This window comes from Cucurbita maxima, unplaced genomic scaffold (assembly GCF_002738345.1).
Source record: "Cucurbita maxima cultivar Rimu unplaced genomic scaffold, Cmax_1.0 Cma_Scf00006, whole genome shotgun sequence".
Lineage (NCBI taxonomy): Eukaryota > Viridiplantae > Streptophyta > Magnoliopsida > Cucurbitales > Cucurbitaceae > Cucurbita > Cucurbita maxima.
In genome coordinates this window covers 4,132,722-4,154,961 of record NW_019272022.1, presented here as the reverse complement: position 1 = coordinate 4,154,961, position 22,240 = coordinate 4,132,722, and the positions used below count along the sequence as shown (strand labels likewise).

The window sequence follows — 22,240 nt, the reverse complement described above, 5'->3', positions numbered from 1 at the left end:
AAAAAAAAAAAAAAAAAAAAAAAAAAAAAAAAAAAAAAAAAAAAAAAAAAAAAAAAAAAAAAAAAAAAAAAGTACCAACAGTTGGATGATGAAAGTCTCACGGTTAATTTAGTAAATGATCATGAGTTGATAATTAAAGAATACTCTCTCATTTGAGGACTTTTGGGGAAGTCCAAATCAAAGCCATGAGAGCTTAGGGTCGAAGTGGACAATATCATACCATTGTGGAGAGTCGTGTTCGTCTAACATGGTATCATAGTCATGCCTTAGTCATGCCAATAGATTGGTAAATCCTCAAATGTCGAACAAAGGACTCCAAAAGAAAATAAATTAAGTCTTCTCGAAGGCATAGTAAAAAAATGACTAAGACTCTAAAAGAAAGGTGTACTTTGTTCGAGGGGAGATGTTGGAACTCCAAAAGAAAGGCATACTTTGTTCGAGAGGAGGTGTTGGATGATAAAAGTCCCACATTGACTAATTTGAGGAATGATCATAGGTTTATAATCAAGGAATCGCGTTTGCCTAATAGAAACAAACCGTCATTTTCAAAAATTGAAAATTAAAAATCAAAATGTTCATCAAAAGACCTAAATCTAAAAGGAAAATAAACTATAATGAAATATTTTAATATTTCATCTATTTTAAAATTATTAATTCTAGTATAATTTAGTGAATATGTCAAAACTGAGCATATACTCACGTGAAAATAAATAAATAACATGCCACGTCATTAATTCCCCAACTCATAACTATAAAATATATATATTTATAAAAAAAGAAAAAAAAGAAAACCCTACATGCAGGGAAACAACAAAGATAAAGGTGTTTGAGAGAGAGGCAACTCGTGGTGCTCTTTCTTCTACGGGGAAGACAGGCGGGAAAGGGCGTGCCCCGGTAGGTTATACTTCGAGTAATACGTTCAAGTTCGTTGAATTATTGCTTCGTCGATATTTATTGACTAATTAGGGTAATTAATTAATATTTAATTAAGTGTAATGGTTTTTAATATTAACTCTTATTGTTATTCTTATCCAAAAAGTCAACCGATCTTCGTGGACTTTGATTTAAATAAAAAATGTATATATAAATCAAAACATGTGGTGTTTAATGTGCATTAGTTTTTATCCACGAAATTAACAAATCTCTTTGAATTCATTTTAGCGTATATTGGTTTTATGAATTAAATCAACGGATCTTCGTGAACTTTTACCGTCTTCAGTTCGAACCAAATTACATGTATTAGACAAGGACACGTCGTGTTCAATGGTTTTTATTCATGAAATCAACGAATGTCCGTGAACTCTTTGTTAAGTCTTGGGTTTGAACCAAAATTTCTATATTAGACTGTAATGTCTCATGTTTAACGTATAGTGGTCTTTATTAATGGTATTAGACAGAAACATGTTGATTAGTTTGTATTAAACCTTAAATTTGAATCGATAATCGTATATTATTAACGTATGCATGGTTCAATAGGCCAATATTTAATTTACCTCTGGACCGTTTAAGGTTTAAATTTTAGACTTATACTTAAAAATTAAGTTCAAAGAAAAATAAATCATCAATGACCCATCAATTCACGTTTATATTGAGATAAATAAATTAAATTAATGATATTTCAGTGTTTTTTTAATAATTATTCTGAGATACTTATAATAAAGTGTGATAAAATAAATAAATAAATAAACTTCCGGAGCTTTGTTAAATAAATTAATTGAGAACGGACGGTAGATGGCATGGACTATTTATTTGATTAATGAAAAATAAATTAATTTGTTATTATTATTTTGAGTAAAGAAGATTGACTTGAAATTCGGCGATGAAATGCAGGTAGAACTACAAATAATCGGGAAAATAAAAGGAGGAAGATACGATGAATGGGAACCGGTGAATTTCACGTGCAATACGTTGAGAACCCCATGCAGGCAGGAAAATAGAGGAATGGAAGGTGGGAACGCATTCCACGTGGCGATCCAAATTTAGGAAGTCGTATTAATCACGAGTTTTTCGTTTTTGGGGAGAATTTGTTGGCGCGACGCGAGAACAAGCAAGGGGAAGCCTGTGCCGTTGGTGGCCGTGGCCGTGGCCGTGTTTACGTGTTTTTTTCGTAATCAAAACCTAAACGCGGGGTCGCGATTTATTGCGAGTTTCTCATTTTACAATAATAATAATAATAATAATAATTTAAAGTAATTTTATTTTACTATAGATATTAAAAGATTTTCCAAGGAAGATGGAAAATCTTTTAACTCTTGTAACATATTTTTGGTACGGTAACTAATTATAAATATATAATTTCATTTCAATTCAATAATAAAGTCGAGATTCTATTTTCGATTAATTCAAATAAATACAATTAAATTAATTTTATTTCTATAATTATTGATTATATTAGGATTGTTTTTTCGTTACAATTGTAAACACGTCTTTAATATCTAAACAAAATTGGCTAAATATATATTTTGGTTTTTAAAAAGAATTATAGGTTTTATGGTCTATAATTTTTAATTATATTATTTTTGTCGATAACTATTAATAATTGAGTTACCATAAGCTTACCTACCTAACAAAATAATTAGATTATATATATATATATATATATATATATATTTTAGATGAGAAATTAAAAGATAATTAGATTGTAATAACTCATAAAAATTCAATGAGATTATATATTTGCCAATTTTTTAGAATTTTAAAATTTAAAATGAAATAATAAATAGTTTAATTCTTCTTTTACATCTTTATTAATAATTAACTATTAATATAATCTGAAAATGCTTAAGGTAGAGTGTTCTTTTTTTTTTTTTTTTTGTGAAAATAAAAATTTGAAAAATAACAATAAAAATCAAATTGAAAATCCACTGGATTAAACATATATTTATTTTTTTGGTGAATCCCAAAAATGTAGCCAGCTGGGCTTCATCAGACCTCTGTCGCCAAACCCGACGTCGTTCGTCAGGTGGGGCCCACCTATGTTCTTTGGGTTTTCGGACATTTAGTTTAGACGTCACTGGGCGAATTGTGAATTCTTAGGAAGAACGTCAATTTCAATAATTATTGCTTTAGAAACCATGAATTAAATTAAAACAAAATCATATTTATTTAAAAACGATTTATAAATTAAATTAAAACGTATTTTAAAATATATTTATAAACTATGAAACTAGCTGTAATACAAATCATGTTTATTAATTTTTTATGATTAAAAAACTTTAAATTCAAGTTTTCGGTAAAAAGAAACATAAAAACATTGTTTAGAATTTCACACGTAATCTTAAAAACAATCTTCAACAATATATCTACAAAATATATTTTTATTGAACTCGATGAATCGTAAAACATAAAATATAATTATACATAATCAACCAATCTATCTATTATTGTTTTGATCTTCTACCGTTATTATTTTATCTAGAAGAATAAATTATTATAATAGACGATCTCGACGTAACTAAAAGCTTTGTATTGTGAAATATTAATATTTAAATTTTTATTATGATCTATCTTGTAATATTCTTCGTTAAGATTTTTATACTTTATTATTTTTTAATTATAAATATCTATCTACATTTTTTCTCTTTCCTAATTTTTTTTATTTTATATTAATTACAACTAAAACTAACAGTAAAAACAATAATTTGGTTTTAAAATAATTACTATTTCGTAAATATTATTTTATGGGTAAATGAAAATGGTCTTTCAGTTTCCAGTTGTTTAGTGTAGAGGATAAGAAATGCTCCGTCAATTTTGGACTTCAATTTTCGAAAATGGAATAATTTTTTTTTTATTTATTTAAAAAAACCAATATTTAATTTGAGAGTAAAAAATAGGGGGGAGAATATTCTATTTCCCATGGGAAGGCAAGAGATAAAATTTTGAGGCTCTTTCGAGATCGGTAAGGACACTGACCCATTTTTATTCCCTGTCCCACGTGGATGTCATGCTCTTCAAGTCCCAATAAATCTTTTGTCAAATAATAATTAAAAAAAAAACAAAATGGAGATTGAGAGAAGAGGCGAAAGAGAAATTTTCGAGCCTGTAAGCAACAATGGTGGAAAAAGCCATTGTGGCTAGCTTGTAGTTTAGGGGTCTTGTAGGGTGCCCTTTTCGAGAACGGATATTGTTTCTAAGATTAGTTTTTTTAGAACCCTAGTTTCGGAGGTTTTCCTGGCTTATACCCTTTTAATAAATGAAAAGGAGCTTACCTTTTTCAGCTTCATTGCAATGCAGCATAATACAATGAATCCACTTGCTGGGTTGGATGAGCCACTTTTACCTCATATCCGAGCTAACTAATAGTTGAGTGGCTAGCTACTTTCAATCATCAAAGGAAAATATTTGTCTAATATATATATATATATACCCATATCTCAAGGAATGGGAAGGACAAAAATGTAATATTCTGACACTTAGATATGAAACTATAGTCGTTGTTAGATGATGAAAGTCCCACATCAACTAATTTATGGGAATGATCCTGGGTTTATAATAAATGAATACTCTCTCTATTGGTATGAAACATTTTGGAGAAGCCCAAAACAAAGTCAGAAAAGCTTATGCTTAGAGTGGACAATATTGTGAAGAATCGTGTTCATCTAATACTCACCGTAATAAAAAAATGTATTATAGTTTTGAAGGGTTTAAAATGACTGTAGTTTTAAACCAGGAATGTACTTAAAGCGCTTGGGAAAAAAGAAGTTTGAGTATTGAAGTACAAAATTTATGAGCTGAATGTTAAATTATGCTGTAAAATTAAAAATTAACGTAAATTTTCTCGAAAATACTGCTAAAAAATAGCAAAAAATAGTCTTCATGTCATTTAAAAAGTTGGTAAGGAAAAACAAAAGGCCGTTATAACCGCCTTAGGACCGGCCCACATTCCACCGACAATCCCCTATTCCGACCAGTTGGGCTCCCACCCGTAACAACGGCCCAAATTAACCGATTTCTTCGGGCTTAATATATATACCCACACTTATCACGTGTTCAAATTTCATCAAAACATCTTAACGTTAATTATTATTGTTTTTATTTTTTTTTAATATAAGTAAGTGATGATAAATAAATTTTTTTATCAAAAATAAATATGAAAATATATTTTTTCTCTTAAAACAATTTGTATATTTTTCTCAAGTTACATCGACAAATAATAAATAAGTACATATATAGTCCACCGTTGTCATTATTTTTTAATTTTTAATATAAGCGATAATAACACAAATTTCACTTCCAAAATAAAATAGGAGAGAAAATACAATTGAATTGTTTCACATATATTTTAAAAATTAATAATTTCACAAATTTAAACTTTGATGGGTGTGATTATTGTCGTCGACATTTAATTTTGATGAATTTTTTTATCGTATAAATTAATTGTTACGAAATTTACAAATAAAATTAATATCAAATTGCAATTATATGATGAAAGTTAGGGTAAATATATTATAAGTGAGAATTAAAATGTGATTTTTAATTATTAAAAAAAAGAGAGAAAAGAAAGAATAAAGAAATAAAGAAAGAAAGAAAGAAAGAAAGAAAGAAAGGCACAAAAAAGAAAGAGAAAAATGTTTAGAAATGATTTGCGTCCCATCGCAATTCGCAAAGCATAGCATAGCATAGCGTAGCGAAACCTCGACGGTCTTAATTTCAGACGCAGGTTTGACCGCTTCCCTGAAACTGGATTAACCGATTTTCCCAGCGCAATCCTGAAATTAATTGAGATTTCCGCCGGGTTTATGACCTCAATACACCGCTTTCGGTTCTCTTCATCTACCATCGCCATCGAAGAAGCTCCAGTTGAGATCCCTCGTCCTGCATCCAAAACCACGGGATTCCTTCGCCGAATTTGAGCTGCGCGATCCGACGAGGTAGGCCTCGTTAGAATTTTGTAAACTTTCACGATTAGCTTGAACTGAAGCTCAATCATTTCGCTAACCTTCTGAATTTTATCTGTTCGTTTTCGCAGTTTTTCCTACATAGCATTTTATCGTTGAGATATACAAAGCGTTGTTTGGAATTGGAGAATTCATCCAGTGATTTTGTTTGCGTCTTGGATGAAACGTGAATTCACGAGCTGATTTGTTTTGTATGTTGCTCGTTTATTGGCCATTTGCAGAGAAACAATGATCAGTGAAATAGATGTCGTGTACATAATTATGGATTACACCGGAGCTCGCTTAATCCAGGTAAATTAAGCTCGTTTATTGGAATCATGGCTATAAATTACTCTTTCCGTTCATCAACATCGAGTGATGTGAATTATTGAGTTCGTTTAATAGAAAAAAGCTGGTCTATGCAGAAGCAATGGATTCAAAGGACCGCCTGATTCTGGATCATCGTATTGTCAAGTAATGGCAACTTGAAGTTCTTCGAGTTCTTGTAGGAAGCAATGAACATAGTTAAGGGCGTAGCTGACTTGATTCGGAGGACATCCAGTGGCCATATTGGAGTGTCCGGTACAGGGTCACAAGCTAACAGTCCATATCCTCCGAGTCCAAAAATACGATTCAGGTATTTGCACCCTCCTTATGATTTCCAGAGGGCTTAGTCAAGAGTTTTGTTTTTAATTTTTTTTTTTGTTAATTTTATTTTATTTATTTATTTATTATTTTAAAAATTTAAATATATTAGAACCTCTAGTTCTAATGTATAGCAAATATGTGTTTATGTTTAAGCTTTATTTTTTGGCACCACATATTTCAATTACTGTGTTAGCACTGCTCTTATGCGTTGGATATATATATATTTTTTGCTTCACTTATTATTATACTCAAATTGGATGATCATATTTAAATTTTATTTGGAAATTTTGAACATGGAGTTTGTAGTTCATCTAATGGCCAAGGAGTATGCATTCTTTATTTTGGGAAACAAAACACTTCATGTCCAATTCTTGTGCTGCTGTCTTCTCTTTATATCAGTTTTCACTGTTCTCATTTTCTTTCCTCCTCTTGTGGCGGCTGCTATGCCTTATTTTATATTTTTGCAGTGAAGATGGCGACGAGGCGATTCTGAATGAACTTTGGGTTAGATATGAGAAAGCTGTTGATAAGGTATGATTCTGACCTTCTGAACTTCTTTTTTCTTTATAATCATGAAGAATGCTCGGAAGTTTTTTCGAAGTGTCTTCATTGGGAAAGCAATGATATTATGTTTAATGTGACAATTTCCTTTTACGGGATCTAATTGATATAGTTTACTGCATATTATGTACTGAACTATTGGAATAAGCACAAATTCGAAACAAAGTCTTGTAGAGAGAAAAGTTTAACTATAGTTTGTCTTGTAAGATACTACTACTTATATATATATATTTATTTAGCTGTATGTGTGTGCACGCGCGCGTATATGTATGAATGTGTTTTTTATGTGTATTTCCAAGTTTTATTGATAATGGATTATTGTATAGGGACAAAATGTTATAATTTAACAAAAAAGCTAGTTTTTTTTATAAACTTATTAAATCTGGATTTGTATTCGTATCTCTGTTTCAGTCTCTCAAATTTATTCTTACCGTGCAATATTCTTAATCTTTAGGGGGAAAGAAGAAGGATGTTTTATGTTTTCTTGAAGCAATTTATTGTTGTATACAAGAACTGGAAACCAATAAATGCTGGCTGGCTCCCAAAGGATGCCTCAACTTCTGTTCAAACCATGAACTCGTCTACTTTGGATCATACTGTTGTTGGCTGCTCCAGTGGACATCCTTCCGAAATCATTTTAAAATTAATCGAAGAGGTCAAGCAATTGACTTCTGTTGTAGTTGAATGTAAGTTGATTTATCTCCCCCACTTTTGAGGATGCTTTTGGTATTTCTTTATTTTATCTTTTTTTTTTTTTTTCCTGATGAATTGGTTATTTACTTTTTGAAAACAAATTGAATGATTTCTGCTATGTTTGAGAGTGCATCTGAGATGCACTTTAGTGAATAAAATGGTCATCAACGTGAACTCCGTTCTGCATGATATAAGGTCTTCACTAATATGCAAAGCAGTATTTCGTTGGTTTGGTTGATTTTTTGGGCTTTTGCTGATGGAAGGCTATCGTTAGAATTCTCTGGTTTTCTTATGTTTGGCCGATTGGCCCTATGTTACTTATTTTGGAAACGTAGTCGTTGGGGGTAATTTGTTAGGGAAGTTAGAAGCTTGTTTGAGGAGGTTAGTTAGGGCGTTGAATGGTTTTATTTAGATTGGCTGTTGGTTGAATGCCCCGTGGTAGTATAAATGCCAGCCTTTGTATAACTTTTTGAGCGGATCTTAATTATTTTCAAGCCTCATCGGTTTACACCGTTCACTTTCACCCCAATGCTGTTTTAGTTATATAAGACAGTGTACACTAGAGGAGAGAAATATCTGTCTTTGAGAAAGAGAATTATTTTTCATGACTGGTAATCTTGTTTTGGGTTTCCATGCCTCCATCTTATTCTAGATTTCCTCTCATTTTATTGTATTTGATGTCGAGTTGTGAGGGTAGGCGACGACAGACTTCTTAAGGCATTGACGTTGTTGACCTTCCCTTTTTAGCTGACTTTATCAATTGCACTGAACTTTCGACTCAGGGAGGTCAACAGCAGACATACTTGGAGCATCAACTGGATTAAATTTAACTTCAGAAGGGTTTCTGATCTTGGATGCCCTGGCAATAGTTATGCGTTCGATGCACAACTGTAAAATTTTTGGGTACCATAGTGGGATTCAGAAGCTCACAGCATTGATGAAAGGTGGTCTCATCGCTTCCGTATATAAATATCGCTGCCAATATTTTCTCTACTTTCAGCTTGCAGTCTGATTTCCTTAATTTCAGGGGCTGTTATCCAACTTAAGACAATAGCAGGCGAACTTTCTGGCGATGAAGGTCTATCGAATATTGTTGTGGAAAATACGAGACTCCTACAACTCGTGTTAATAAATGTGGTGTCGATAGTACACTCCTTTATCGATATAGATTCACTTCTATGTGCGGAGGATCATTCTCTAAGCATGAATATACCATCTTGTGAAGAGAGATTAATGTGGCGTCAGAAGGCGGTTGTGTCAGTGATGGAAGCTGGTGGAATTAATTGGTTAGTAGGTAAGGTATGCCAGTTTGAGTAACCAAACTTGTCATCAAAACTAAGTGATAAGTACAATAATCCATTGAAATGGTGTCATGTAGAAGAAACTTGTAATCTAATTTTCACTACGCCATCATTAAATGTTTTTTTTTTCTCGATCTTTTGTAAACCATTATTATTACTAAATTTTTTCATCCACAAAATTTATATTGCTTTTCTTGTAGATCCTCAGTATTTATTATTCAGGCTGATAAGGATTTTAAATTTTTTTTTTTTTACCAGAGTTGTTACGCGTTACTAGAAGGCTGAATATCAAAGAACAAAATATCGACGTGGAGCTCCAATGTTTGGCTATAAAAATTCTCTATTCTGCATTATCCGAGAACCCACGGGGTCAAAATCATTTTAAAAGCATTGGTGGACTTGAAGTCTTGTTAGATGGCCTTGGACTTCCATCCAAAATCGTTTTAGCTCCGAAGGACCTGGCTGGTGCTGACCAGAAAAGGTGTACACCCTTCACTCTAATTTATTTCGATTTCTTGCGTGTTGGATGTTGTCTGTGAGAGGAGTCTCGATAAATTTTTCTTTGGTTATTGTCAATGGATATATCAATGTCTTTATTTCTTTTGACTGCTAACATTCTTTCTAAAATATTTTTCAGAGACGAGAGCAGCTTTCTTAACATTTTGCAGCTGCATGTTCTTTCACTGGCAGTCCTTAGAGAGGCCGTGTATCCTTTTTTCTTTTTTCGTTTCTTATTCTATTGTTCTCTACTGATTTTCTGGTACTTTCATGAATATCCTGTGCCAGATGCGATTTGGAAGTTGATGCATGAATATGTTCATTGTTTCTTACTTGTAAAGTACATGGATTGTTGTATTTTATCAGCTTCTCTACTGTTGTATAGCTTGGGTTTTATGATACCTTTTTGTTCTCAATTTCATCCAGAAGTTAATACGTGATTGGCGTCCTTAACTGCATCCAGCTTTGGGAATTTAAACAACATGCAATTTTTGTGTGAAAATGGGAGAATCCATAAATTTGCAAATAGCTTCTGTTCTCCAGCGTTCACGCTTCAAGAAGAATTCAAACTGCAGATTGGGGAGTTATCTGGACAGCAAGATTTTAGATGGCCTAGTCTTGACTGTAAATATAATGTTGCAGCACAATCAGGAGAATGTTCTGTTTTACCTTTAGCCAATCTTACTCATATTCAATCTTGGAATGAATATGTTGTGAAGTTATGCAGAGTACTTTGTTCTTTTCTTCTTGCTCCAGATGATGTTAAACCTCATCATCCTCAAGCATCTTCTATTCGAATCATGACACCGGTTTCATTGGTCTACGGTGATCTTTCAATCAAATGGGTCATGAGGGTACTTGTAGCCGTGTTCCCCTGCATTAAGGCTTGCTCTAATCAAAACGATTTGCCTGCCCACTTGAGGTCTATTTCTTGGTCGACTCAATCCGTCTTTCCTATAACTATTATGTTTTTTTTTTTTTAAAATTCTCAAGTCTACCATTTCCCCGCGCTGCTATTTAACTCGTTTTGTAGGATCCTTGCCAATGCTTTGCAACACTCCGTCCTTGCTGCATTTAGAAAGTTCCTTGTTTCTTCTCCGGTGTCTCTTGAAATTTTTCGAGAAGAGGGGATATGGGATCTTTTCTTCTCTGAGAACTTTTTCTATTTTGGACCTGCTTTTGAGGAGTTTACCCTAGAATCTTGGACAAATAATGATGATTTCTTGGAGAAACCTGAAACATATTATGCTACTAGCTCAAACTGTCCACCAAAGGTTGACGGGGTCGATATGATTCAAATTGAAGTCATTTCATTTGTAGAGTTCGCTGCAACTTCTTGTGGAAGTGCACATAATTTAGTAAGTTATTTATTATTTCCTGATACCGCACCGACTATACTTGATTCTTTTATTATGACGTAACAAATAATATTTCTTGCTCAACTGGAATATTGGTCCAGATTTTTCAGGTTATTTAATTAGAAGCACGTATAATGTAAATCACCACTTAACCCAAAAGCTTAAGCGGATGAATTGTGTTAAATTTAATTATATAGGTATTCTAATATTTCCCGGCTTGAAAATTAATAGAAAGCCCAACAAGTGGAATCAATTGGAGGGAAAATGATATTATAGGGATTTGAATACAAGATCTCCTGCCATAATACCATGTTAAATATTAGACCATATGATTAGTCAGCCTTGTAATATTTGTTGCATTATGTTCTGTTATTTATAAATATTCAGCTTCTGGCTTTGATGCATTTTATAACTCAAAACTTCGTAATTGGCAGCCTGAATTATCCGCTTTGTTAGACACCCTCGAACAGTCTGCTTGTAATTCTGAGGTTGCCGTTGCTCTCTCTAAGAGCCTCCTCCGCATATTACAAATTTCACCTGAGAGAACTGTTGCTTCATTCAAGACATTGAATGCCATTCCTCGGTTGCTTAAAGTTGCGTGTGTTCAAGCCCAGGAACATAGAAGATCTGGAAATGCTATTTCATCTGATATTAATTTTGTTGAAGGTATTCAACCTCGAAGTAATCAGGGACACGATTCACGTGAGACAGCTCAAAGTTGTCTCACATGCTTGGAAACCATCATGGAACTTTTCACAGAATTTTCCTCAAAAGGAGATGATGCGCAAAAGTTGGTTCTGCTTAATCCAACATCAATTGACTGTCTGTTTGAATTATTTTGGGAAGAAAGTTTGAGAAGCCGTGTACTTAAACACACACTTGTGCTCATAAAGGTAATGTGATATTACTGATTTGTTCTAGCTAAGTTCTGTACCTTTTCAGGTTTCCTTCGAGAATGAGTTAAGAAGTTGTATCTCTTCTTTATTTTTTATTTTATTTTATTAGAGAGATCAAAAGATTTTGATTCCATAAAGAATAAGTACAGCCTAATGGGTGGAGGCGGGGCAGGGACCCTCCTCCCAAAAACTGATAATGAGAGCCTTCCAATCATTGTTAATCATCAAGAGGCTGTGCGTGTTAAGACATCCACCGAGTCACTGTATTTTGTTCAAAATTGCAAAAAAGAATGAAAAAGAATTTCATTGGGGTGGTTTTCTTTAAATGCTACACAGGAAAGCTTACTTTGCTTGTATTAACCTTCTTTTTCATTTACTTTTGGTTGAACTGTCGTTCAGATAAAAGCAATTTCCGAGGAAGATCATAAGGCAAAACTGTATATTTGTACTAAATATCTTGAAACGTTTGCTCAAATTAAAGAGCGGGAGAAAAGTTCAACAGAACTCTCTATTGATCTATTGGTTGGAATCAGGGAGATGGTTCTGAATGATCCTCAGGTATATCTACGTGCTGTAATTTTCTTAATTCCTACATCCTAAGAACTATCTCAAAACACATGTTTGCCTTTATTATTTGTTAACTTTCTTTTCTTGTTGGCTTGTACACTCTTTTGGTATTCTAAATGTTGTAATTTGTTTTCCTTCAGTACTACCAAGCTCTGTTTCGTGATGGAGAGTGTTTTTTGCATATCGTCTCTTTGTTGAACGGTAATGTCGACAAGGAAATTGGAGAGAAGTTGGTTTTGAACGTCCTTCAAACTCTTACTTGTCTGCTTGCTAAAAATGAAGTCTCAAAGGTACTTCTAAAATTTGTCTATGGGCGTCTAATTAATGTTTTGGTATTGTCGTATGCTAATGTGCTGAAAAATAACGACATCTTTATTCACTATTGTTCCATATGAGCTTTATTGTCTGCTTAATGTTTCTTATACATATATCTTGAGTAAACTTGTCAGCTATTATCTGCTTAATGTTTATTGATGTACTTGTACAGGCTTCATTTAGAGCTTTGGCTGGCAAAGGTTACCAGACAATGCAAACTTTGCTCTTGGACTTCTGTCAATGCCATCCAAGTGGTGCACTCTTAGGTGTTCTACTCGATATGCTTGTTGATGGAACTTTTGACTTAAAGTTGTGCCCTATTATACAGGTGACTTGATGACGCGGTCATTCTTCTTGAGCTCTTTGTTGTCCAATCATCGTCCGACCTTTAATATCCCTCTACCTTTCATTTCTTCAGTATGATAGTTTAGAAGTTTCTAATTGATGTGGCTGTGCCTTTGTATGTGTGCGACTACTGAAATATAATATTCTCTTTACCACCATTTTGATGCAGAACGAAGATGTGATCATTCTTTATCTGAGTGTTCTGCAGAAGGTTAGAAATTCATTTCTCTTGTAGCTTGATATTCTTTCTGGATATTTCATTTCTATGTTGTGTTCCATTTTTTTTCTTTTAAATTCTTTTAATTTACTTGGCATTTAATTGGGCAGAGCAGTGAGCCATTGCAGCATCAAGGGCTTAATATATTCCAACAGCTTCTTCGGGATTCTATATCCAATCGAGCTTCTTGTGTGAGAGCAGGAATGCTGAATTTTCTTCTGGATTGGTTTGGTCAAGATAACAATGATGGCATCATTGTGAAAATTGCTCAGTTAGTTCAAGTAATAGGTGGTCATAGTGTGTCTGGGAAGGATATCCGCAAAATCTTTGCTTTGTTAAGGAGTGAGAAAGTTGGGAGACAGAAACGATATTGCTCGTTGTTGATGGCCAGTATTTTATCGATGCTATCTGAGAAGGGACCAACCGCTTTTTTTGATATGAGCGGGAACAACTCTGTAAGTCCTTAACGCTGTTGCTATAGAACTATTTTGGATCATGATGAACTTTAGAGAAGATTTCTTTCGAAATATTCTAGAACGCATTGAGTCTTTATAATCATGTTGTCTGAGTGTAAGATCATTGAAAAAGTATGTCGCAAACTTGCAGCAGATTGGGTCTGTTTTTCTGGTGATTCCTGAAATCATATCAATGTACCAACTTTGGAAGTGTGCACTTAGGTAGTTAAATTAGAATGAATTTAACCATTTAATTTATTTGAAACACGCCTCTTATTTGGATATCGTTTAATGAAACCCAAAACACAGACTCTTAATATTAGCATTATTGAAGGTTCAAAATAAGCAGTTTAATGCTGTTTATTTTCCATCTAATTAATGATTCAAGTGAATATTTGAAGTGTATGATTATTTTGCATCTCTATGGTCGTTCGTTCCCGAAGAAGCTTTATCTTTACAATTTATCTTAAATTTGAAGATGATGGCCTTTCTAAAGTTATATCTATTCTTAAAGCTTTTTGACTTCAATTTTTCTTCATATGTAGGGGATCTTAATTAAAACACCTGTTCAGTGGCCTCTCAATAAAGGCTTTTCCTTTTCATGTTGGCTTCGGGTAGAGAACTTCCCACAACATGGAACAATGGGTCTTTTCAGCTTCCTTACAGAAAATGGAAGAGGCTGCTCGGCGGTGCTTGCAAAGGACAAGTTTATTTACGAGGTTCCTCATATGTTTTGAAAATTATCTTTCAATATCTTTAATTATTTATTTGTATTAGACTTATCTTTATATTTTTATTTCTTCCGTGCTTAAATCTCCCTATCATGGACAAGTGGAGAAATCTTCTATATGCTGGTTTTTCGGCTATTTCGTGGAATATTTTGTGTGAGCTAAACTTTTTTTATTTTGGGTATGTTAGAAACCAAAACTTGAAAAAGGCTTAACCGAGCACTTGAGAGAATTACTTCTTTCCTATAATCCTTTACTCAATATTTGCTTACCTAAGCTTACCGCTAGCAAATATTGTCCTCTTTGGACTTTTCCTTCCAGGCTTCCCCTCAAGGTTTTTAAAACGCATCTGCTAGGGAGAGGTTTCCACACCCTTATAAAGAATGTTTCGTTCTCCTCCCCAACTGATGTGGGATCTTATAATCTACCTTCTCCCTTTTCTCCCTAACTCACTCGAGGGATTGAACTAGGTGCTTTCACATGCGGTAGTTTGTTTGTTGTTCTCTCTTTTTTCTCTTCGTATTCACTCCATTTAAACTATTGTTTCATTTCATTATACCAAATGAAAGGTCTCGTTTCTTCTTAGGGAAAAAACTACTTATTGCTTTGAAAACACAACTTATTGTCGAAGAGCGGAGTCAAGTAATAGATCCTAAATTACACTAACTACTCTCCAATATATTACCACTAGATCAAAAGCTTGCAAATTTGCACGAAATACTGTCTTCATGTGTATTGAAATGGAATTGACGTACCAAATGTGATTAAAAATTTAAGTTAATATCATTAAGAGAAAAAACAGCACCTAATATATATACGTGTATATATTTTAAATTAAAGAAAGTAAATTTTTTTGCCTATTCTTTTAATGATGTTCCTGGTGCAGTTGACTAATAATATTCCCTTCCCTTTTCAGTCTATCAATCTGAAGAGACAGAGCGTCCGGTTACATGTTAATATAGTCAGAAAGAAGTGGCATTTTCTTTGTATAACCCATAGTATTGGAAGAGCATTCTCTGGTGGTAGCTTATTGAGGTGTTATGTGGATGGTGATCTTATTTCTTCTGAGAGATGCAGGTTCAGGCATTAATTCTTGTACATATTGTTTCACATTTTCTTGTAATTTTCGAAAATATTTTATCGATTGTCATTGTTCTCCATGGAGAAGGTCGACTGATTATAATGATTTCCTGTTTCAGATACGCTAAAGTTAACGAACCACTAACAAATTGCACGGTTGGAGCAAAATTCAGTGCGTCTTTGAGTGAAGAAGTCGACACTAAGGAATCTGTTGAAGCTGCATTTCCGTTTCTTGGTCAGATAGGTCCTGTTTATTTATTTAGTGATGCTATTTCTTCTGAGCAAGTGCAGGGTATTCATTCGCTTGGACCAAGCTATATGTATTCATTTCTTGACAATGACATTGCTACTTTCTCTGAAAATCCATTGCCTAGAGGAATTCTTTATGCTAAAGAGAGTTTGGCATCGAAAATGATCTTCGGCCTTAACGCACAGGTTTCTCTTCTTTCTTAAGAAGATATAATTATCTACACCGACCAGTGTCTCACACCAGTTCAGTGTCCTAATGCTTTGGTTTTACCCTTTCAGGCAAGCAGTGGAAAATCATTATTTAATGTTGCTCTAACATTAGATCAAATTTCGGAAAAGAATTATTTTGAAGCTATTGCTATGGTTGGCACAGAATTATGTTCAAGACGCTTACTACAGCGGATTCTCTACTGTGTTGGAGGCGTCACTGTACTTTTTCCTCTAATTTCTCAGTCTGACAGATACGAAAGTGAAAATAATGGTCAGTTTTGTCAGAATGTAAATATAGCTGGTACAAAGGAGTGTCTAACAGCTGAAGTTATTGAACTTATTGCTTGCGTCCTTGACGAGAACTTACCGAGTCAACATCAGATGCATCTCCTTTCTGGTTTCTCCATTCTGGGATTTTTGCTGCAATCGGTTAATCCGCAGCAGCTTAATATGGAAACTCTTGCAGCTTTAAAACATCTTTTCAACGTCATTGCAAACTGTGGTATTCAATTGATTTGGTTCTTAGTTCTTATTTTAACAGATTCTTCTATTGGTACCTACATGACTATATGTCTTCTTTTGTATATTTGTTTAGGCTTTTCTGAGCTGCTCATTCAAGATGCTTTGTCTAGCATATTTCTTAATCTCTCAATCTGGATCTACTCGCCTTATGAGGTGCAGCGTGAATTATACTTGTTTCTCATTCAGCAGTTCGATAACGAGCCCAGGCTACTCAAGAATCTTTGCCGCCTCCCACTTATTCTCAATATGATTCGTAAGTTTTACTGTGACAAAGCTAAATTAAAACTTGCTTCTGGAAGCAAGACTTCTCTGCATCCACCTGGTGGAGTTCTTGGGCCTACTAGGGATGAAATACGGAAAATTCGTCTTCTTTTACTAAGCCTTGGGGAAATGAGCATTCGGTATAACGCCTTACTTTAAGACTGCTGCGTTTTTTTCTTAAATTTTTTGCATCAAGTTCTCTTTATTCTTTCAATGATATGTTCTTATCAAAGATTATGTAACCTCTTTACACATCATATTACTGTTCTTTGCAGGCAAAATATTGTAGCAATTGATATAAAAGCTCTTATTGCTTTTTTCGAAAGAAGTCAGGATGTGACGTGCATCGAGGATGTTTTGCATATGGTAATTCGAGCTATATCTCAAAAGACAGTTCTTGCTTCTTTCCACGAGCAAGTTAGTTTCATTGGTGGTTGTCCCGTTTTTATCAATCTTCTTCAGAGGTATTATTGCTCCAATATTAAATTCAATAGCCAGATTCTATTTTTGAGTTGCGTGTTCTTTTGACATGATATGCTGAAAAGAAAAATAATATTAAAAGGATACGAACTCTAGGAAAAGTGAGCGAAAAGAGAAGAAAATATTAGAAAACCGAACCTAACTGGTGCAGGCTTATGTTTATTTTTCTCCTAGTTACTATGAGTTAATATTAGTTACTGCGCGGGTTTTACTTGAGTCATTTAATTCGGTGTAAACTACCTGCCAATCAATTACTATGAGTTAATATTGGTTAGCTTAGGTAGTCAATAAAGGATCTTGGAGAGTTTTTCATCACTAACAAATTAGGTGGACTCAATGACCAAAAGAAATGAAATAGGTCCGTCAGTTAAATGGTGTATCTTGAACTCTATTTTAAGCAATTCATATCATATGGTGAAACCTTTGCAACATAGAAGGCGAAACTCATTTTCTCATATGTTTGTTTTGTAGGGAATTCGAACCTATCAGATTGCTTAGTTTGCAGTTCCTTGGTAGACTTTTGGTTGATCTTCCTTCTGAGAAGAAAGGATTAAGATTTTTCAATCTCCCAAGTGGAAAACCTAAACCAATTTCTGATAGCCATAAGAAAACTAGTTCAAGGATGCAACCGCTATTCTCAGCTATTTCTGATAGGTTGTTTCGGTTCCCACCGACAGACAATTTATGTGCTGCATTGTTCGATGTTCTTCTAGGCGGTGCAAGTCCCAAACAGGTGAGCATGGGAAATATTTATTTGAATCAAGTTGTTCGTTGCATTCCAAGATTATTATAAACGTTTCAACGTCTTACAGGTATTGCAGAAACAAAATCAGTCTGATGTACAAAAGAACAAATCTCTTGGATCTCATTTTGCTGTTCCACAGAGTTTAGTTCTTATTTTCAAGTTCCTATGTAGCTGTGAGGAAATCTCTTCAAGACTAAAAATAATCACAGATCTTCTTGATCTTCTCGACACATATCCTTCAAATATTGAAGCGTTTATGGTACTATCAGCTAACCTATTAATGTCAAAACTATTGAAATTGACCTTCCGTCGTATTATATACTAAATTGTTGTTGTAGGAATATGGGTGGAATGCTTTGTTGACAGCCTCTGTAAAGCTTGATGCTTTGCAGCAATACAGAGTTGAGTCCGTCGGTCGAGTTGACAATAAAATAAATGAGCAGAGCAGTATAAGGAAACTATTTTGTGTTGTTCTTTTGCATTACATATCGTCCGTGAAGGGTGGCTGGCAACAATTAGAAGAAACAACAACCTTCTTAATTATGCAGTCTGAGAAAGTATGTTGAATTCTTTTGCAACTTTTTATGATGTATTTTGTGGTCACTAATTCTTGTTCTACATCCTTTAAATTGCAACTATTGGTATACTTTGATGGTAATTTGGCTATACCAAAACATCTCTGTTCTTTTCGTACATAAAGCGAAATGAGAAAATAATGTTTGATACCCGGATCTCACAAAATTATGCGGGTGGGAGTTCGATTGATTCAGTAAATTCATCGTAAGAATGTACTTCGTTCAATGGATTTTTTATCCTCTTTTTTATTTTATTTTATTTTTTATTTTTTAATATTGGAATCACTTTTTGGATTTGCCACAAGGAGCAACTAGGATGTAAACCAATCATGAAGTCATGAAAAGGCTTTCTGGCTGGTCAACAAAGTAAATGATCATTTTCCTACAAGCTCTCATACCAAGAATGCATTAGTTGCACCTATTTCTTTGAGGTTTTGGTTTTTCAGTGTGCCCGACACAGTTTGTAGGGAGATGATATAGGAGGCTCTTGAGGCAAGTTGGTGTGTGTACATTGTTGTACGACCTTTAGGGTACGAGGAACAATAGAAACTATAGGGGAGTTAGAGAGGGGCCCTTGTATTCCTTCAATTTTTTTTGAAGGAAAGTTGGTTTTCTCATATAATATAAAGAAATCACTAGTTGGGGTTGGGCGCTAAAAAAGGGGTTTTCTTCTAGATTTTTTCTCTCGTGCTTTGCCACCTAACTTGAAGGATAAAAAAGATCACACAATTCTTTGGGACCTTCGGCTTCTAACAAACTTTTAGTAGGGGGAGCACTTGATTCCCTATGTAATTGTGGCACAAATAGGTTTAACAATGACAAAATCCGCTCCTATCGAGCTTTCACCTCTGAACATCTAGAAGATCAAGACCGTTAGGACTCAACACAATCATATAGGAATCCCATTCTTCCATCCTTCTGTCTTATAACGGTCTTCTAAATAAAGGGAACCACCCATGAGACTACTAATCCGACTATTGAAGGGCAAATGGATGCACAAGGAGAAACTTTTGGGGAACTAACCCTTAAATCATTCGAATATGATGAACTTGTAATCTCATTGAATCCAGGATGAGAATCAGATTGAGACAAAACAGAAATCAACAAGCTTATCAGGGTTATAAATGGAATTCTAAGATGATTCCGCTCATACAATCTCAACATGTGTTCCTAATACAACGACTCGTAACTTCCATGATGAACCCACTCAAAACCCAAAGTTGAGACAAAAAAGTAGAAATGTAACGACCAAAACTATTCGGAGGCAATAAAATACCTTCGGAACCGAAGGATTGATGATAACGAAGGTTAACTGGAAACTGAAAACAACAGCGGATGAAGGCTAGAATCTGAGGGACAGGAGAAGTGAGGAGAGAGGAGAGAACATTTTTTTCTCATTTCTCTCATTACATTCTCTACTTGTCTTTGGGTTTGATTTTGAGTTTTTCTTGCAAGTTTTGAGTTAGCTTGAGAAACATTTTGTATAATTTTTCATTTTATCAATGAAACTTATGAATTTCCTTTAAAAAAATGTGTCTATGTCGAATATTTTAAATTGGTCTCCTCAATGTGCTTCGAAATGTCTAATTAACTTACTGATTGTTTTTCTTGTTATCTCGACCCAGGGCCAAGTCTCCTTTAAATACTTTCTTCGTGATATGTACGAGGATCTGATTCAAATGTTAGTGGATTTATCTTCTGGGGAGAATATATTTGTTACACAACCGTGTCGAGATAATACACTATACCTTTTAAGGCTTGTTGATGACATGCTTATAGATGAACTCGACCATCAGTTACCGGTACTAGCATTTCTATTCCCCGCCCTCCTCATATTTTATTTGTCCACATTTTTCCTTTCTATCTAGGCCTAAAACCGTTTCTCAAGAAACAATGTCTTTGATTTATGAATGAAAAAATTGAAAAGCTTCAATTTATGCTGACCTAACTAGTGAGCTTATGGGTCCAATGACCACTCAAATTTTGAGCTTACAAGATTTTATTTCAACTCAATATCATACCGTTTAAAGCTTCCTGCCTCTGGACGGAGCATGTTCGAGTCAACCGATGGTTAAATTTGTTGGGTTACGTTTTCTACTTAAGTGGGTTTTGAGCTTCAGTTTACTATGTCGGGTTTTATTCATTTAAGCGTCGTGCAGATTCTAGCGAATGTCTTTGATGTCTCTCCCGAATCCATGGAACTGGAGCTTCACATCTCTGCCTTACATGATGTTTTGCAAGGAGAATCTGATGACCAGACAGCAAGGTACTTACTATCTCTTTCCCCATTCGCCGCCCCTCCTCTCTATCTGCATGGAAGCTTAGGTTTATCAACTCTGACACAATCTGCTGCTCTGTCTTGTGTACATAGTAAAGAATAATGCTTAGGCTAGATGAATTTGATATATCCATGTATTCTGCTGCCAGCTATCTTTATGTGTTATTTGGTGAAAGCACATTGTTATAACCTGTAAACTGTTTCTTTACATCATGTTTCTAGATATGCACAACATCAAATGGACGTTAAAGAGGACAAGATGGATGAAAAATGGTGGCGTCTTTACGATAAATTGTGGATTATTATTAGTGAGATAAATGGCAAGGGACCGAACAAATCTTTGCCGAAATCATCAGCTGGAGGTCCTACATTTGGTCAAAGGGCCCGTGGTTTAGTAGAGTCACTCAACCTTCCTGCTGCAGAGATGGCTGCAGTTGTTGTATCAGGAGGCATAGGCAGTGCATTGGGAGGAAAACCAAACAAAATTGTCGATAAGGCCATGCTTTTGCGCTCGGAGAAGTTCCCAAGAATTATTTTTCGACTTGTCATGCTTTACATTTGCAAGGCTCCTCTAGAAAAAGCGTCGCGATGTGTGCAGCAGATTATTTCACTTTTACCTTCTCTTGTGGTTACTGATGATGAGCAAAACAAAAATAGGTTGCTGCTGTTCATCTGGTAATGCTTCTTTCCCTTTATATTATGCTTATGGCATACTGAGGTACCCAATTTGGATATTTCTGATGCTTGTGAACCTAAATTAAATTAATGGCATGCGTAGGTCTTTGCTTGCTGTTAGGTCACAGTACAGAACGTTAAATACCGATGCTCGCATTCATGTCATATCGCATTTGATTCGAGAAACTGTAAGCTGTTGCAAATCAATACTTGCCAACAGTATGATAAGCACAGACGATTCTTCGGATAATGGTGCTTTTCTTAAAGAAGCTGGGTACATTCACAACCTGATACAAATAGAACGAGTTACTGCAGCTGTAAGTTACTGTGTACATTGATCCATGTGCTTTGTTGTGATTGTTTGTGCTTATTATATGTTGAACCATTTACATGGTATTAGGATAGAGGTGATTCTTAAATAACTAACATATAGATATTCTTTAGACGGTAGCGCTATGTCCATCGTATTCAAACTGAAAATTAAATGACTGTTGAGTATGTCGAATATGGATTTTACTTTTATTTATTTATTTATTATTATTTCTTTTTTGTAGATTTGATATTATTCCATTCCAATATTTTTACTTTTTTTTGGGACAAGAAACGAACTTTTTATTGATTAATGAAAAGGAAAAAGCGTTCAAAGATACAAATTCCTCAAGGAATGAAAAAAAAAAAAAAAAAAAAAAAAAAAAAAAAAAAAAAAA

The 22,240-nt window shown here is 34.2% G+C and overlaps 1 protein-coding gene across 4 annotated transcripts in view; it reads left to right on the top strand.

The window, feature by feature from the left end:
• Nucleotides 1–5,570: 5,570 nt before the first annotated feature.
• Nucleotides 5,571–22,240, top strand: part of LOC111480224 (BEACH domain-containing protein B) — a 24,876-nt gene continuing 8,206 nt past the window's right edge. Inside the window, exons 1-31 of one of the 4 annotated variants that reach the window (XM_023125146.1) lie at nt 5,572–5,870; nt 5,969–6,188; nt 6,302–6,513; nt 6,992–7,055; nt 7,540–7,771; nt 8,561–8,722; nt 8,806–9,072; nt 9,338–9,560; nt 9,717–9,785; nt 10,041–10,181; nt 10,224–10,499; nt 10,611–10,935; nt 11,370–11,828; nt 12,231–12,389; nt 12,539–12,688; nt 12,886–13,041; nt 13,228–13,269; nt 13,386–13,730; nt 14,276–14,449; nt 15,375–15,535; nt 15,658–15,973; nt 16,067–16,499; nt 16,593–16,920; nt 17,056–17,244; nt 17,732–17,993; nt 18,073–18,264; nt 18,344–18,562; nt 20,206–20,382; nt 20,740–20,846; nt 21,081–21,533; nt 21,637–21,850. In XM_023125146.1, coding sequence (XP_022980914.1) covers nt 6,392–6,513; nt 6,992–7,055; nt 7,540–7,771; nt 8,561–8,722; nt 8,806–9,072; nt 9,338–9,560; nt 9,717–9,785; nt 10,041–10,181; nt 10,224–10,499; nt 10,611–10,935; nt 11,370–11,828; nt 12,231–12,389; nt 12,539–12,688; nt 12,886–13,041; nt 13,228–13,269; nt 13,386–13,730; nt 14,276–14,449; nt 15,375–15,535; nt 15,658–15,973; nt 16,067–16,499; nt 16,593–16,920; nt 17,056–17,244; nt 17,732–17,993; nt 18,073–18,264; nt 18,344–18,562; nt 20,206–20,382; nt 20,740–20,846; nt 21,081–21,533; nt 21,637–21,850 — 6,417 coding nt within the window. In that variant the 5' untranslated portion in view covers nt 5,572–5,870; nt 5,969–6,188; nt 6,302–6,391. Of the gene's footprint in view, nt 5,871–5,968; nt 6,189–6,301; nt 6,514–6,991; nt 7,056–7,539; nt 7,772–8,560; nt 8,723–8,805; nt 9,073–9,337; nt 9,561–9,716; nt 9,786–10,040; nt 10,500–10,610; nt 10,936–11,369; nt 11,829–12,230; nt 12,390–12,538; nt 12,689–12,885; nt 13,042–13,227; nt 13,270–13,385; nt 13,731–14,275; nt 14,450–15,374; nt 15,536–15,657; nt 15,974–16,066; nt 16,500–16,592; nt 16,921–17,055; nt 17,245–17,731; nt 17,994–18,072; nt 18,265–18,343; nt 18,563–20,205; nt 20,383–20,739; nt 20,847–21,080; nt 21,534–21,636; nt 21,851–22,240 lie in introns of all 4 variants that reach the window. The other 3 variants (XM_023125145.1, XM_023125144.1, XM_023125143.1) reach the window with 3 other exon arrangements.